Below are 16,597 nucleotides of genomic sequence, written 5' to 3'. Positions count from 1 at the left end.
TCCTGTCAGGGTTTATGTACACACATGCTTTTCATCATCTCCTTCAGGGTTTTACATCGTGTTAAGGAGGTACAAAACAGTTAATTTGACCATAGCAGCTGGTTATTGCATGGCATATAATTGGATGAGGACAGCAGGCTTTACCCTGACATTAGAGAAAATGAGTTAAACACATCTATTTCTAGGCTGTGCTCTTGTCACTGTAAAATGGGAAATAATCTCCGGACTGCACAAAAAGAAATCCCAAGTCAAGCTACATATGTATATTAGTACATGTAATAGGGAGAAGGAAACAGCTTAGCTGCTCTCAGACTTGTCTAAGTTGTGGCTGGTTCTAAGCTGAAATGGCCAAGGAATTAAACGGTGGTGCACTCATGTTCTGCTGCAGCTGATGATCTGTGATGCTGCATTTCTGAAGAGTCCTTTGCCAAAAAGTGACAAAAATCTGGAAAGCTGTGACTGGAAATTAGAAAGTATATCTTGAAATTATTGGAAGTGACAAACTGATGGTAGTCTGACCAGAAACAAAAGAAAAGAGGTTGTGGGCAAAAAGCAAATCTTTATGAGATATGTAATATTCAATATATGATTAAAATTGTGGCCTTAAACTCATTCCACCAGAGGTAGGTGTAAATAATATCTGGCAGGTTGTAGATAACCAGGTAATTTGTAAGGTGCTCTGCAGTAGCACATGTCCACTACTGAGGTTTTCTTAGTTGCTCTCCAGATCACATTGGCTGCAGTGGCATTGTGTGAAATGAGTTCTGCTTTAGATGAACAATCAGTTGGTGTATCTGTTTTGCATGTGTGCCCTATTAAAGTTTTGATAGAAAATCAATGTCTTGCCAGTCCCAAATTATATCAGCATCCACAGGGATAACAGTTACCAAAGCTACTCCTATTTCCTCTGAGCAGCAGCTTTAGCAAAGTGAAAGGAATATCATAAAGAAGCCACGAGGCAGCAGGAGCCTCCCCTACTCTGCTTTCCTGGTCACCATGATACATCATTCTTGTGAGTAAAAATTCTTCCTTTTTTTTTCCTAATGGTGTGATCATATTTATAGACCCACATTTTTAGATCCATTTTCCTAATGAACAGAAACCCTGCAGCTGCTGATGAGGTCTGTGAATTTCACTTTTCAAAACTGCACTTCTAAGATGCTTTAGTCTGTCACGTCTTTCAGACTTTTCTGGAATATATAGGTTGCTGTTCATGAAACAATTGTTTTAGTTTTGATACACTGTGCCTAGCCCACAGAAAGTATGGTAGCAAATCTGCTCTGTATTGTACATAACACAGTTGTAAAGGGAACAGTAATAGGGCCAAGCCTTTAAAATAGTAGAGGCTTGGCCCTTTATGTTTTTTTTAAAAGGCACAGGCACAGTTGTGCAAGGCTGAAAAAGGCTGGTATTGTACAGCTGCTCTTCTCCTGGCTGTGTCCTGTAACTCTTGAGTCTGGCCTGACACAGAAAGCATGAGCTGCTGTTCTTGGTGTGCAGTAGGAATAGCTTCTGAAAGGGCATTTAACTGCACAAGTCATTCTGGATCCAGCAAAAGAGTAGAGTGAGGAACACAAAACTAATAGCAGTATATTAGAATTTATATGTTTGAAAAAATAAGATAGGAAAAAACTACAACCAAATTCACAGTATTTTATTGTGTAGTATTAACGTTCTCAAAGATAACTATGCATGGATGTGCCTGAGTTGTACTTCCTAAGAAAAAATAAAACATAAACTTGTTAAAATGCCAAAGGGGAGAAATCCAGATTGATGGGAATTTGTATTTTGTTATCAGTGTTACATACATGTTGAAATTACATGGTCCCTGCAGTGGATATTAGGGATGGTGACTGAGGGGCATTCTTGTTAAACTCTTTTTGTTTTATGAGACCTGGGGTAGAGGTTCTCAGGGGTGGCTGCAGTGAAAGGGAAGGGCAGAGGCTGGATGCAGTAGCAGCCATCTGCAGAACTGTTTCCAGGGCTGGGCTGTGTGCTGTGTGCATATAAAGAAGAACATCTTAAATTTCAGTGCACCTGGAGCAGAAATTGCATTGCTGCTATCCAAAAAAAAAAAAAAATACCACCACTGGAAGGATGGAATGCTGAGCATATTTTAGCACCTGTGGGTTTTTTAAAAGAGCAAAATCTGATGCATATGCTCAAGAAACCTTGTGCATGTTCTAATTTACTGTGAATGTTACCATCATCACTAATGCTTGCTGGTTTGGCTTGTGCATTTAGACAGACACTGCAAGTGCTCTAAGGATTTAAAATTAAAATTGTTAAAATTGCTGGGAGCTGTTGAGGCGAATCCTTACTGCAAGTGTGTGTAGTGAGGACTTTATTGTATTTATCAGTCTTTCTTGACTTAGGTGAATTCTTCAGGTTGGGCTTAAAAACTTAATGTGATCTGTAAATTGTGTGGAAAACAGCTGCTTACAGAGGGACACTGGCCATTTCTTATATATATGTGCAAGAACAAAATATGAGACTGCTTCTATCTCTGTCCTCTTCCATGGGGCATTTTACTGCAGGCATGCACCTGGGGGAGAAAAGCCACTTTATCAAGCAAACACATTACCCAGGAGCAGCAGTCAGCCTCCCATTTGTTCCCAGACCTGACAGAAGCATTGCAGTGATGATCAGAGTTGGAAGAGCTGCTGGCTATGGGTATCTTAATAAGCAGAACAAGAATCATATTTTCTCTTGGAAGGAATTGATTTGGTGCTGCCACCACAGGCAATTTTTTTTCTAAATGACAATGGCTTTGATCCTGACTAGGCCAGCAGGCAGAGATGCATGTTCTAATAGAAACAGGGTCTTCTGCTAGCACTGAACTGACAGTACTACAGTTCAGATATTGCAGTAGAGCCACTGTATAGCTGGGCAGCTTTTTGAATGCAAGACACAGGTTTTAGTCAGGTGTTAAAAGTCATAATAAACCACCAAGTGTTGCCATTCACATTTAACTTCCCAATTTTGGCTTTACTGCAGAAGTAACTTCCTGTAGTTCTGAATTGCAATGAAATTTTACTAAGGTGTGGTTACCACAGCACAGCTCCACAAGAGGGTGCTGAGAACCCGCTTCTAAATTTCTAGCACATTATAAATCAGGAAAATGCAGAGACTTGCAATGCAGCTGTCTCATGCAAATCACATGTGGTGTTATGAGATACACTGTACATACATGCATGGAAGTGGAAAACCAGTGCAAAAAGTGGCAGCTGCTATTAAATCTAACCCAGACCTGCATCTACTGTTAAAGCAGGCAGGCAACAAACTGTTTCATGCTGAATACAGAGTGAATAGTACTCCTTGGACAGTGAGGTTGTCATGGCTCTAATGAAGGACAAGTCTTGCATTTTAAAGGATGTTTTCTAAATCATAGCAGGTGCAAGATTTGTTCCTTTATTTGCAGAACTGGTACCTTTTGTCTGATAGCTGGGCAGTTCAAGGACTGAGATCCTGGAGCTTGCTTTTCTCCTTCATTAGTCCTTTTGAAACTGCTCTGTGTGGGCTTCCTGCATTTAACAAGATAGAGGATGCAGTTCAGGACTAATTCATTTAGTCACTCATCTTTTGTATTCTATTTGTAGTTACAGCTGGTTGTTAGGGGGGGAAGAGACTATTAGAGCTTCCTAGAGTTGGATTTTTCCAGTGATGATTGTGAGCTGAATACAATGGGTGCTTGTGTTGTCATTCTACCTTATTGACTCTGATACCATTGCAAAATGTTAATTTGGCTTGGTACTTAATCATTGTAATACTTCACATTTCCAAGCATTTAATGCAGATTAGTGATTAAGATGCTTCTCAGAGAGGTATGTGTTGTCATCTCCATTTTTTGGATGAGAAAAAAACTAAGTGTGGTTTGTGTGGGTGTGTGTTTCATCTGCCCCAGGCTCACTATAAGATTAGAGCCTCGGAGCTAAAAATGACTTGCTCAAGGCCATGCAGAATAGACTAATCCCCTGACTCCCTAGCTCTGCTTTAATCATTTGTTTTCTTAGCACAGTGTGATTTCAGATGCAGCCTTATGAGGTTTGACGGAGATGCAGCAGATAAAGACTCAGAGGCAGTAAATCCTTGGATAGCTCAGTAATTAAAACCACCTGGGTTTTAACGCACGTGTAAAATATATTTATATTATATAGAAGTTACATATTTCATATAAATATATATATATATATATTTACAAAGCTATAGAACATTGGTTTTGTTTTCAAAAGCTGTCATGAAGATGACCCACTTTTTCCCCCTGCTCCCCCAGCAGGATTCTGTCTAGGATTTGAGAGCCCTGAAGATGCCTCTTTTGTGGACAAGGGCACTAATGAATGAATGAGAGCTGATGATCTTCCTGTGTGCCAAGGGAAAGCCCTGCAGTTGCAGGTCTGGCTGCTCTGCACAGAGGTGTGGACACAGTCCCAGGGTATCTTGGCCTTAAGTTACACAAGTCTGGCTGTGTACCCTCTGGTTCTTCCTCAGGGTTTTGCTGAAGTGCAGCTGCACGATGAGCTGCAGCAGCCCCTTTGCTGTGGATTGTGCCTCTCACCCCTGTCATTTTCCACAGCCTCTGCTCTCTCTTGCCTTGCACACCACTCCCTTGGGGAAGTGATGTACTCGTGCTTTGGGAGAAGGAGTGGGTGCTGCAGGTTGCTGAGTGTGCTGCTGCTTCTGCAGGGTGGTGGGTCCTGCTGTATCTGTCCTCACATAAGGCAGCTTCTGGCTTCCTGTTAGGGTATCTAAGAAACCAATTACTCACGCTCCTGACAATCAGCAAATAAGCTGTGGTGATGAGTGAGGTGGGAGGGAGAGACAAGCAGCCTTTGCTGCAGCACTCCAAGATGCCCCATCCCTGCTGCTGCAGCATTTCTAGGAATGCTGGAGGCACTGTGCAGTACATCTGTCTCCTCTCGTGCCTGCCTGACAGGCAGCAGCAAAGTCACTTGTGCCCAGGGGCTGTTGATAGAAGATGAGGCACCCTCCCGTGTGGTGGAAAGGCTGGGACTGCATCCAAACTGGGAATGAACTGGCTGCTCCACAGGACCGGCACCCGGGGGACGCTGGGCCAGGGATGTCCCCGAGCTGCCATCATGCCCCGGTGCCCCTTCCCGCTGGGCTCCTGAGGGGCTGAGCTGCAGGGGGGGATGGATACGCTCTCCTTAGCCCTCCCTGTGCATCCCAGTGCCCTGGGCTGTCTCCTACCCAAAATAAGATGTGTCAGCTCCTGCTGCCAGCCCGCAGGGAGAGAGCAGCTGGGCAAGAGGCTTGCTGTGTTTTGTGAGCAACTGTGGGACTTGAGAAACCAGAGTTCATGTGTTAAGTATGGATCTGTGTGACTTCCAGCCTGAGGGAACCAAGAACACACAGGGGTAATGAACTGGTGTGAAGAGAATATTCAGACCATGTAATTTCGCTGGCTGTTTTGCCACGTGTGTGTCCTGGCATGCTGGGACATGGCACTGAGGGCCAAGGCAGTGGCTTTAATATTGGCTGCTCGTGTTCCTGCTGATTTAAATCAGCACTGGTCTTTGTGTCTCTTACCTCCTGAGTTGATGCTGTTTAAGGGTTTCCCATAATGCTTCTCATTGCCTGTTTCTATTGAGCAGCAATCGTCTTTGGACTCCGGCTCAAGTTTCATTCTGCCAGTGGAGTTTAGGTGATGGGCCCGTGAGCGACCCTGTTGGCATTGCTTCTTCTTGAGCCTGGGCCTTGCTTGAAATCAGTGCCCACCTCTCCTTCCTGCAGCTCCTGTGTCCCTGTTGGCCAGGCTGGTCCTGAGAGCAGAACAGAGCTGTCAGAGGCCAGTGGGAAAACAAGCCAGGAAGTCTCCCAGAATTAGGGACTTGAACCTCTCTTGAGCTAAAGCTCTTTCTGCCTAGAAGTACATTTCATCTAAAGTTTATGGTTCTGGAATGGATGCACAAAGTCAAAGCTTTATCTGAATGCACTGAAGAGGCCTTAGCTGTGGGAAGGTGTGGTACAGCAGTTCCAGCAGTTCTCATGCAGCCTGTGTATCACTGGAGTGCACTAATGCTGAGTGTCCAGGACTGCATGCCAGAGGAGGGAGGGTTTGCTGGAGGCAGTGTGTTAATACCTTATGGCCCTGTGTTGAAAACTGTGCTGGCATATTGCATTATGATGGTTTAGTATGTGTTTCTGTTTTGTATGAAACTGTTAGGGAAGCTGCATCTCTTCTCCTTCATGCATTAAATAAATTCATTTTTAGATTTCAGGGGCTTAGATTCCTGCCTTGCCACAGCCCTTCATTTTTTTGCTAATACTGACTAGTGCTCAACAAAAACTAGCAGTTCCTTCTGTGTAGCACAGCAGAATAAATGAACTATGAAGTCAACTTCTGTATTAAATGTTAGGTTTTTATCTTTTCTTGCATTATCTTGACATGTACCCTGCAATATACATGAAAAAAGTCTTCAAAAAGGGAAGAAGGAAGAGAAATATCTAGGAAAGGCTGTGTCTTCATATTTCAATGGTCTTTATGTTTGTTGTAGCAGGGTGCTCTGTGGAGACAGGTTTCATGGGTCTGTACTGACAAAACATTTAATTTTTGTGTTTTCTTTTGTGCTTGTCAGACATGAGGCACTTCGAGGCCAGTCTCATCCGTGTGTGGGGTTGCCGGGCTGAGGGGTTTGCTTCATGCTCACAGCTGACATAAATGTAGCAGCAGGATAGAGGCATAAGCAGCATTTATTTTCCAAGAGAGGCACCAGCACCTCAGACCATCCCAGCAGTGCTTCCCAAACCAGGTCAGTGCCCAGGCTGGGGTCCTGGTGCCCCATTGTGGGTGTGTTAATGTACAGGAATGGTTGGCAGTGTGTTCCTTGTTCCACAGCCGCAGTGGGAGGTTCTGGTGAGGATGTGATGTGGCCCTTTCAGGTGCTGTTTATCCCACTCTCTCTGAGGGCACCCTCGATGGCAGATGTGTCCCCATTTAGAATGGTGCCATTTTTGTTATGTCCCTGTTCCAGTCAGGCAGGCCCTGAATAAATACTGGGATTTTCTCACAGGAGATCATCTGTTCAGATCGATGCAGTGCCTTACATCCAGTGCCAGCTTCCTGCTGCTTTCTTGGATGCCGCTGCCCATTTCCTTTTGCTTGCAGGGAGAATATTCCACTTGTGTCCCTGCCTCTAGCTGGGAATGAGATACACTGCTCCATTGTTTACCTCCCCTAGAAGCTGAGAGCTGTGACTCTCTTTTTGAGACAGTCTGTATTTGCATTCCCTGGGTTGGCTGGGCAACAACTAATCAAATAATTACATTTAAAATAAGATTTAACAAAAAAAGCATTTCTAAAAATAAAGGCAAGGTGTAGTCATGCTTGTCACCAACAGAACTAGTCAGCAGTGTGTGTTCTGGGGAATGTTTCCTGAGCAATTAAGGGCCATTTAATCTTTCTTAATGTACTTAACTTTATTTGTTGCATTTTAAAAATATTTTTAGATGTTCTCCTATCTTTGCAGTATGTCTGCAGATCCAGTATCATCTCCCATTCCTTTTCCTTCCATTCCTCCCTGCCCCCTTTGCTTTCAGTACAGTCTTCTCACACAGAGCCTTGACAGGCAGCTATTCATCCTTCAAGAGTTTCTGCTTGTAAGCTCCAGTTCTGTCCAAGGTTAAAACATGAGTAAAAATAGCAATTTTGGGGTTTTTTGAATAATAAACTGGCAGTCTATACAGATAATTATGCTTCCCTTATAAATAAGCATAACCCAGAAGCAGAAGAAATACTGTACTTTCCCCCTGTCCTCAAACCAAAGCTGGGACGGAGTGGGGCCTTCTGGGTTGTTCTGTAGCATCCTTTCCTGCAGCTCAGATCAAGCATAGACTCTCTGTAAATATACTTTCAGCTCTGTTTTGAAAGCATTGGGGTTTCAGAGAGGATTTTTTTTTATTTTACATTCCGTTGTGGTCATTTGGAAGCTAGTTTTGAACTTTCCTGGTCGTGTGGTCAGAAACCTTCTAATTGTCAGCCCAGGAATCCAGGCCTGGACAAGGACCTGTTATACTGGGTGTGGAGCCCCTGCCCAGCCCTTGACCAGACCCAGTGTTTCTTTGTGCCAGTGTATAATAAATGCTGCATTTACAGCTTCTAATTTGCTCTGACTTTGGAACAGAGCTGCAGCATGGTGAGGTTTCTGCAGCGAGGTGAAAGGACACCCGAGGTCAGCTGTGGGCAAAAGGATCTCACTGTGAGTTCAAAAGTGGCACAGAGTTTCAGGAACACTTATAATGAAGTGGCTGCAGCATGAAGTCCTTCTTATGTGTTTATTGAGGCACACAAGACAAGTTTGGTTAAAAGTCTTAAGTTTGCTGTGGCTATAAAAAACTCAGTCGGCAAATGTGGAGGAGAGGAATTAAATGTAACCAAGGAATAACACAAAATAGAGTTTTAAATACCTGTTTCATAACAGTCTGATTTTGGGGCTGAGATAATGGACCAGGTTACATACTGAGAATTGGTTTGTCACATATGATACACCTTTCATTAGAAATATATTTAGCATAATGCTTAGCACCATGCTAGGCCCAGGATTTTCGTTTGGTTGGTGCCCTGCAGACCTTGCAGCTGCCTTCTGTTCCTGATGTCCTTACTAAGCAATATAAAACATTCTGTGTTGGCTTTTCTGGAGCTGGTGGTAGTGTGGCAGTTGACCTTCAGAGAAGTGTTTTAAATATAAAGATCCAGCTGGATTTTGCTGGGTATTCAAAATTATGAATTGGCATTTAGAAGGTATTTAAGAGCCTGTTACAAAGAAGGTAACAATTATACCTAGGTAGGTCTGAAAAGGTAGTGAGGACATTACCCAAAGTGTAGTGGGGCTGGGTGTTCAAACTCAGAATCCTCTGCTCATTTAGAAATTCACAAGCCTCTTTAATGAGAAGAAAGGTACCTCGTTAGTTTTCATGTGGAAAGATGTCATCTTCCCCTCATCATGCTCATCTCTTTTCTGTTCACTGTGGTGTAATCAGATACCCTGGGGAATTTTAGGTTCTGAACTCCCACATCACACTACCAAGGTGTTCAGAGGCTTCTGAGCAGACACTGCACCATGTGATGCTGTGGCAGCACTGGAAACCCCTTCAGTTGTTTGAATCCATGAATTCCAGCCCCTCTGTCATGGGCAGGCTGTCATTTCCTGGATCAGGTTGCTCAGGGTCTCATCCAACAGAGCCTGGAACACTTCCAGGGGTGGGACATCCCTGAATCCAGAATCTTAAAATTACAGTAGTATTGTTGTGGAATAAAGCAGTTCTTAGCACAGCTGCATCCTGAACTCTGTGTGAATCACCCTGCTCAGCATCTGTGGGTCCCAGGTCACATCTGTGGGGTCTGACCCCCTGCCCTGCAGACTGTCCTGTGCAGGCAGCTCTGGCTCCCTGGTCTGACACCGCAGTGTCTTGGCCACCATCCTCCGTCTGGTCTCATTAAGGCAGAAGGATTTCTCAGTGAGTAGCTAATACAGTGTTTAGTGTGTGTATCTGTGAGGCAAATTCCATTCCAGGCGGGTGGAGGCGGGCAGGGATATCAATATTCCGTGGCCTGGTGGCAGCCCAGCCTTCGGGAGCACATCAAGGTCCCTACTGAGCTCAGCACACTGACGCATCTTGTTGCTGACATTTGGAAGGGTCAAATCATTTGCAAACAGGAATGGGACTTTTAAGGCTTTTGGCTGCTTTGGACACGAACTGCTGTGGCTTGAGGAGCTTAGGCAGAACTTGGCACAAACCCGGGTGTATCAGCTGTAGTGTAACAGTGAAAGCTGTATGAAGCTTTAGGCTTTTGTTACAGTGTTTACAGAGGATATTCTGACACACCTGGCCACCAAATACTGTGGTATTGGTAGCACTTTGAAGTTATTCTGCTTGGTTTGGCTTTGGAGGCATCAAAGGTTTACTTACAAAAGGGGAAAAGAGGGTTTGGCAGTGGTGGGCACTCTGTGAATTGGTGAGATGCTCCTGTGGGAGCAGCAGAAGGTGAAGCATCAGCTTACAGACACTTCCAGAGGGACAGAGTAAGCAGGTGCCGTTTTCTAGGAATTCCACCATTTACAGACAGGGGAGCCAGCTTAAAGCTGGTGTGTTAATAGGAACATGTGGAAAATGCCCCTTTATTTTGTGGTTATATTCAATTATCTCATCCTTTAAAGCACACAGGAAAGCTGTAGCATTTTTCTACTATAGTTAATCTCCTTTTCTGATTAGTTGTCCATTCAGATGTAATTCTTGTTACCACAGGGGAGGTATCAGTGGCTGAGCACAACCTCAGGAGCTCATGTGATCTGCAGTAGTATGAAATGTTTATCAGACTCAGGAAGGAGTTTTGAGGGCGTTTGGGAAGGAGGAATATATAGCCTGAGTTGAATGTTGATGGAGATTCCATCTTTTTGTGTAACTATTCTCAGATTTTTTTTTTCTCCTCCCATTTTCTTCTAATCTTTCCTTCAATTAAAGCATATTTCTTCCTGTCCACATTTAATGGTTGTAAGGAGCAGTGGTTAAATCTACCGTTATGTAAAATATGAGAAATGGGATTGCTGTTCTCCTGTCAGTCTTTCTAGGGCTTGCCCCACACACCAATTCACAAGTGGCTTCTTGGAGGCTTCCCTAAATGTCAGGGAAAGTATGGAAGAAAATGGGCATACAGGTGTAGGAGTGATAGATGGGAAATCTGGAATAATCTTCTGAAAGGTCATGAAAATGTAGATGAGCCACTTCAATTTGATGCAACAAGGAGAATTGCTACATCAAAGTATTAAAAATAGTCAAAGAAAAGGGCTACAAGAATAATGGTTTTAGCAGCATTCCGAGCAGGAATTTCAGTGGGATAGGGAGGTTTGTGTTTCAGTAATTGTGCTTGGCCAAGAGAGTCTGTGAAATGGCCAAGGAGGCAGATGGCAGTGCTGTTCCAGGGCCGACACACAGGCAGCTGTGGGCACGAGTTCATCACTGCAACTCCTGCCACAGGGAGCAGGAAGGAGCTGCAGTTTTCTGTACTTGTTCTTGTAACTGTCTGCAATATGAAAATATCCAAGAAATTACTGTGGTTTTAACTTGTAGTTCCTTAGCACTTCATAGAAGAGAACCCACTCATGAGCTGCTCACATAATAACCAACTGCAGCAATGGGAAAATAGGTCAGGTATTGCAAGAGAGGCAGTCTAGGAATCTGCCACTGGAAAATCAAGTCTGTCAAAGTATAATGCAGTGGTAGCATCAGAATGCAGACAAAAATCATCTGTGCAGCAAATGGAGAAAGCTGCAGAAAACCATCCCTAATGTCCTGTCTCACAGGATGGGGTGGTGCCTTCCTGAGGCAATGACAAGAAACTTGTGCACTGTCCTTTTTCTTACTCATTTGCATGAAATCCACTGATTTCATCCTTTCTGCTTGTGGAAAAAATAAATTCTTCAAGGAGGGGTTCCCTACTGGCTTTTATGGCACTGTTTGGGAAGACTAAACCAGATAAATGGATTCTTTTCTCTTGACATTGTTCTGTTAAATCAACAGCTGTCCACGGGGTTTGATGTGTGGATTTTACCTTTGACTGGGCAGCACAGAGATGAAAACCTACTCTCCCTGAGCTCAGGGGCCAGATCACTGGTGTGGTGCCCAGCTGTGCAGCTGCAGCCTGTCCTGTTCAGCAGGGACATGGTGTGAGATGCACGGGGAATGCTCTGCACCCCTGGAAAACTGCTTAGGGTGTCTGTGCAGGGGCTGTTGGGGCAGTGGAGGGGGAGTTAAAAGGACTTATTTCTTTCATCCTATGTTTTCTGCAAGTTCATTACAACAAGTGTACCACGGTGAGCTGTACTTGACCCACCCACCAGACTGTGATTTGGAGTCAGATCTGTGTTGGTGACTTCAGACTCCACATCACTAAACAGAGAAAGTGACAGCACAGAATCATTTGAGCCTTGAAATTTTATTATCTTGTTTGCATCAACCAGTTATTCCTTTCAGCACCAATAAAAGACAAAAACCCCTCCATATTGTTTAAAATACCTTGTTTTTTTCAGGTCTGTGATTGTGGTTTTCTTGCAGGTAAAGAAACCAATGAAAATATTTAAATTTTTCCTTTTTTTTTAATACATTTATAACAAAATGTCAGAAGGTGTGTGCTTACCATATAAAAACATTAGGTTCCAGAAGGATACAATACTGAAAAATCATTGAAATAAAAAAAGGTTATTCTTATTACAGGACTTCTAAACCTCAGCAATAATACAAGTCTTTAAAAGCATCAAGATTATATTTAAAACAAAATGGCATGGAAAAGTGAGACCTTCAGTAACAATTTGACCCTTGTAATGGATAAAACTGGGAGGTTTTCAAAGTGCTTGAATTGTATTTCTGTCCTCATCCTGTAGTGCCAAGAGGAGGCAAAACTGTTTATTTTTGAATTGATGATATGTGCTGACACTGCTGTGCTGCTGTGTGATCCAGGGTAGGTCACACACCAAACTGGGGACAGTCAGATTGGCTTCATCTGACCACCAAACATAGGCCATAAAAAAAAAAAATCCTTATTGGATTTGTATGTTCCTTAAATCTTACTGTCTTACCCAACAAGTAGGCCTGAGGGTCTAGCCAGACTAACTGAGCGTGTTTTGGGATAAAACTTGGTCATGATTCTGGCACAAGGCAGGTAAACTCCTTCTGCAACGCACCTTCTTGGGCTGCAGGCTTCTCCTGGAGCCAGGCTCTGGTAGTTTCTGTTTGGGTGCTTTAGGCAGCTTCTAGCAAGTGTCCAGGCTGGGATGGAGTAAAACTGAGCACCACTGGAAGGAGCCAAGTGCCTTTTCCCCCAGCATGAGGCTGGGTGTACCTCCCTGGGCTCAGTTGCTCCATCTCTAGGGTGCATTTTTGAAGTGATCTAAAATTACCAACTTTGTCAGGACCTGACATCTTCAAAAATCCTGGAAAGGCTTGGTTTTCAAGTGCCCTCTTTGGGCCTTTTGTTCACTTGTTCTAGGAGTGCTGTTGTAAAATGCAAACTGAACATGGGAAACAGAAGATGTTATCTAGCTTTTATAAAAAGATTACACTTATCTGTAGTATCCCTGGTGAGGGGCAGGTAATAAACCAAGTGTAGTCTTATCAGTCACTTCTTGAAGATGCCTGAAATCCCAGTACAAAGTGGAATAAGCATAGTAGAGCAAGCTTAACTTGATTTCTTATAATATTCTACTTATAAATTGAGTCATGCTATCCATAAGCAAAGTAGGATTGACATCTGAAAAAGCTTTCCAGTGTTTGTTCTCCTGGGCATGATCTCTTTACCCCCAGCCCTGCCCCTGCTTTTTTTAAAATGCAAATATTTTATTCTATAGTGTCTGCCTAAGGCCTGTGATGATTGATATTGTGCCAGTACAGGCATTGTCTGAGTGGATTCTCTGTGGGGTGTTGGATGGAACTGTGGTGGCTGGAGTGGTGTAGGCAAAACTCATTTTTCTCCTGGAGGTCACTGTCGTGGAAGGGGAAGCCTGTTCATTCCAGCTCACTGCTACAGACACTCTCTGACCCCTGCAAGCATTGCCGAGGCAGCAGAAGGCACAGGATCAATGCAAAAACCAAGGAGCATCTGTACAGTGGTGCCACAATGCTGAACCTCCCAGCATCATCACTCCCTTGCAAAGCCACATCCCTAAAACAGTAGATTAGGACTACTTACACTGGTTAAATGTGTGTGTATTGTATAAGAGAACATTTTACAACTAGCCAGTTCTTGAGCACTGAAGACCTAGGAACATCAAAATCTAAAACAGTTTACTTCAAATTTGAAAAAACATTTCTCAGCATATCTCAAAAAGTTGATGAAAGTGGCTGATTTGTTGGTCAGCACAAAGCCACAGAACAAATTTTAAAGTAATTTAGACCATGGTACTTTTACTGTAAATAATGTAACATTGTTTGGCAGTAGTTTTATATTTGTATCCCACACAGCGTCAAATTCAGCTCCTGCAACTGATACTTGGTGAAATTGATATCAAATTTTAATTTACATTGTTAGGAAAACTGTTAAAAATACCGTACCTTGTAGTTAGTCTTACTACTGAGAAATATCTGCTGGACAGCACACAAATTGCTACTGGTACTGTTTGGGTTTTTTAAAAAAGATTAATAAAATACAAGCAAGGTAGAAAACAGGATTAAAAAGCATTGGTTTGGGTACAAGTTTTTCTGAATTGACTGGAGCAATAAGAAACCCGAAAAACACAGTGCACATATGTGCGCCCTCTGTATAAAGACAGACATACAAAGTGGGAAATTGGTGGTGCACTGGGGTAGTACACTAAAGTTTCTGATTCTGTAAACTTGAATTCCTAATTTTATAAAAAGGGGAATTGAGTCTGGTTCCATTTTTGAGTCCCCATGGGTTACACTTCAGACTACCCCATGGTTTGGCACAGTACACTTTTAAGAGGCAGTCTCTGCTGAAGGAACCCCAGGACTGGAAAATGAGGCATAAAATGTGTCAAGACCAGGTGCAGAGGGAGAGTGTGAGCAGTGGCCTTGCTGCCTCCTTGGAATTAGCCAATACTGTTAGTCCTGCACTCTGATGACTACTACGAGTTTCACTATTTGCAAAATCAGATCTAAGTACAAGTTCTGTTGTTTACTGTAGCTAACTAAGCAAGTACCAGAAGCTGTGCAGACTGAGATTTCTAATTTCGATCTATTCTGATTTAGCTCAAGCTGATTCACAGCAAGTGTAAACTAAACCAAAACAAGAGCGTCCTCAGGAGTTTGTGGGCAGCATAACTAAAACAGGTTACTTAATGGAGTACATCTAATACTGGGTTAACTCTTCTTAACACAGGGTGTTTGTAATGCAAGAGGAAATAAAACTAAACTAGAACAGGAAATAGGCAGAAGAAACTAAGTGAGGGTTAAAACAGAAGGGGTCTCGTTGTTCTCCCAATAACACAAACCCTCTGAAATTAAATCCCTAAAAAAAAGCCAAGTCTCATGGACCTGATTCTCAGGTTTTCATTTTTTTTGTTAAGGTTACAGAGGCTGGGTCATGGGGACAAGATGGCAGAGGGGAGCCCCACATTTGAAGAGCTTTAATGGAAAGAACTATGATTCAGATGGCATGACCCCCATTCAAGTCTGTGGGTGCATAACAAATGGAGAATCGTGTCTCACAGACATCAAAACAGCCTCTGTTCCTGGGAAGCAGTTACCTAAGGCCAAGAGTCACAGTTCTATTCTCTACTCGCCTTCTGGCCACGTTCCACTTCCCCTTTAAGTGTACTGATTCCTTTAGAAAATTGTCAGGTTATTCTGCCTTATCAATCATAATCTGTTCTACATCTTTTTCCCCCCAAATGTCACTTATGTTTATTTTTACTCTATATCTAGCATGCATTTTACAATTCATTTCCCACTTACCCTTTCTAGCTAAGGCAGAATGTTGGCTCTGGTGTTACCAATGGTACTACAGGAATCTATTCACTCTACAGTAACATACATATCCCATACCATAATTCAGAACTGTCCCACACATGGGAAAGAAAAAACATTACAGGGAACTATTTCTTCATAAGGGAATAAGTTGCATTTAGAAAGCTGAAGGCCTGATTCTCGAGTCATCATTCAGACAAAACAGTTCATAATTTCAGTGGGAACACAGCTGGAATGAGGGTGGGACTGTGTTCTTGAAGTCTCAATTCCAAATCTTTTAATTATCCTTAAATCAGACAGGAAGATACTGGTCTGCAAATTGAAGAGAGTTGTTTGGTTTAAGGTCTACCTGTACTGACAGAAGGGTTTCCAGTCCCAGGAGGCTTTGGCTGGGGCTGGTTTGTGCCCTCCCTTCCCTGCTGCCAGGTTTCTCTGCCCGGTTTCTCTCCGGTGCATGCAGTGCGGGCGCATGCGGCTGCTGCAAGCACGAACTACAACTGTCACAGGCTAAAGAAAGAGAAAAAGCTGCGGCTTCGTAGTTAGACAAAGAAATGATGCAAAAAACCATTGAGCGGCACTAACTCACAGACTAAGTACAAACTAAATTGTGCTATATATTAGTATAAAAACATGTTTTAGTAAGAATGGCACTGGTTCAGAAGGAATTAGGACTTCCATCTTGGTTCCGTTCGGTCCACAGTGAAAGCATTGTAGTACAGGCCTGCCCTGTTGCCTGAGCCACTTGTGACAGTGGCTTTTGGCCACAGCCCCTTCCATTTCTTCCCTTTTTAGATCCACATTGTTGGTACTTTCTGGGAGTAGCCCAGGTCAGGTCTGGTCATCTTTCCTAACGTGGCACCAGAATAGTTCATTCTTATCCTCTGATATTTTTGAAATATCATTCATGTTTCCCTCTTTTAATCTCTCAGAGCTGGTCAGTCTTAGGGGTCATCCTCTCCCGTAGAGACCATGAGACGCATTGCTACTGGAAGGTGGTCTGTCAGGCCTGCCAGCTGGGTAATAAAGCTGAACTCTTCCACTTCCTGCAGAAGGAGAACAAAAGTAAGATAAGGAGCTGAAAAATCAGTCTGTCATTCCACACATCAGAACTCTTTGAACTACCTTAGTGTATTCTAGAGGTGTGGGCCAGCCTGGTTTGGCT

General features: G+C 43.2%; 1 protein-coding gene across 1 annotated transcript in view; it reads right to left on the bottom strand.

Annotated features, from left to right (window-relative positions):
* Positions 1 to 11,931: 11,931 nt before the first annotated feature.
* Positions 11,932 to 16,597, bottom strand: part of SMPD3 (sphingomyelin phosphodiesterase 3) — a 101,735-nt gene continuing 97,069 nt past the window's right edge. Inside the window, exon 8 of the mRNA XM_068202783.1 lies at positions 11,932 to 16,478. Coding sequence (XP_068058884.1) covers positions 16,377 to 16,478 — 102 coding nt within the window. The 3' untranslated portion in view covers positions 11,932 to 16,376. The remainder of the gene's footprint in view (positions 16,479 to 16,597) is intronic.

Source organism: Anomalospiza imberbis, chromosome 12 (assembly GCF_031753505.1).
Source record: "Anomalospiza imberbis isolate Cuckoo-Finch-1a 21T00152 chromosome 12, ASM3175350v1, whole genome shotgun sequence".
NCBI classification, from domain to species: domain Eukaryota; kingdom Metazoa; phylum Chordata; class Aves; order Passeriformes; family Viduidae; genus Anomalospiza; species Anomalospiza imberbis.
Note: the sequence above shows the minus strand (reverse complement) of the source record. Positions and strands in the feature narration are given on the sequence as shown.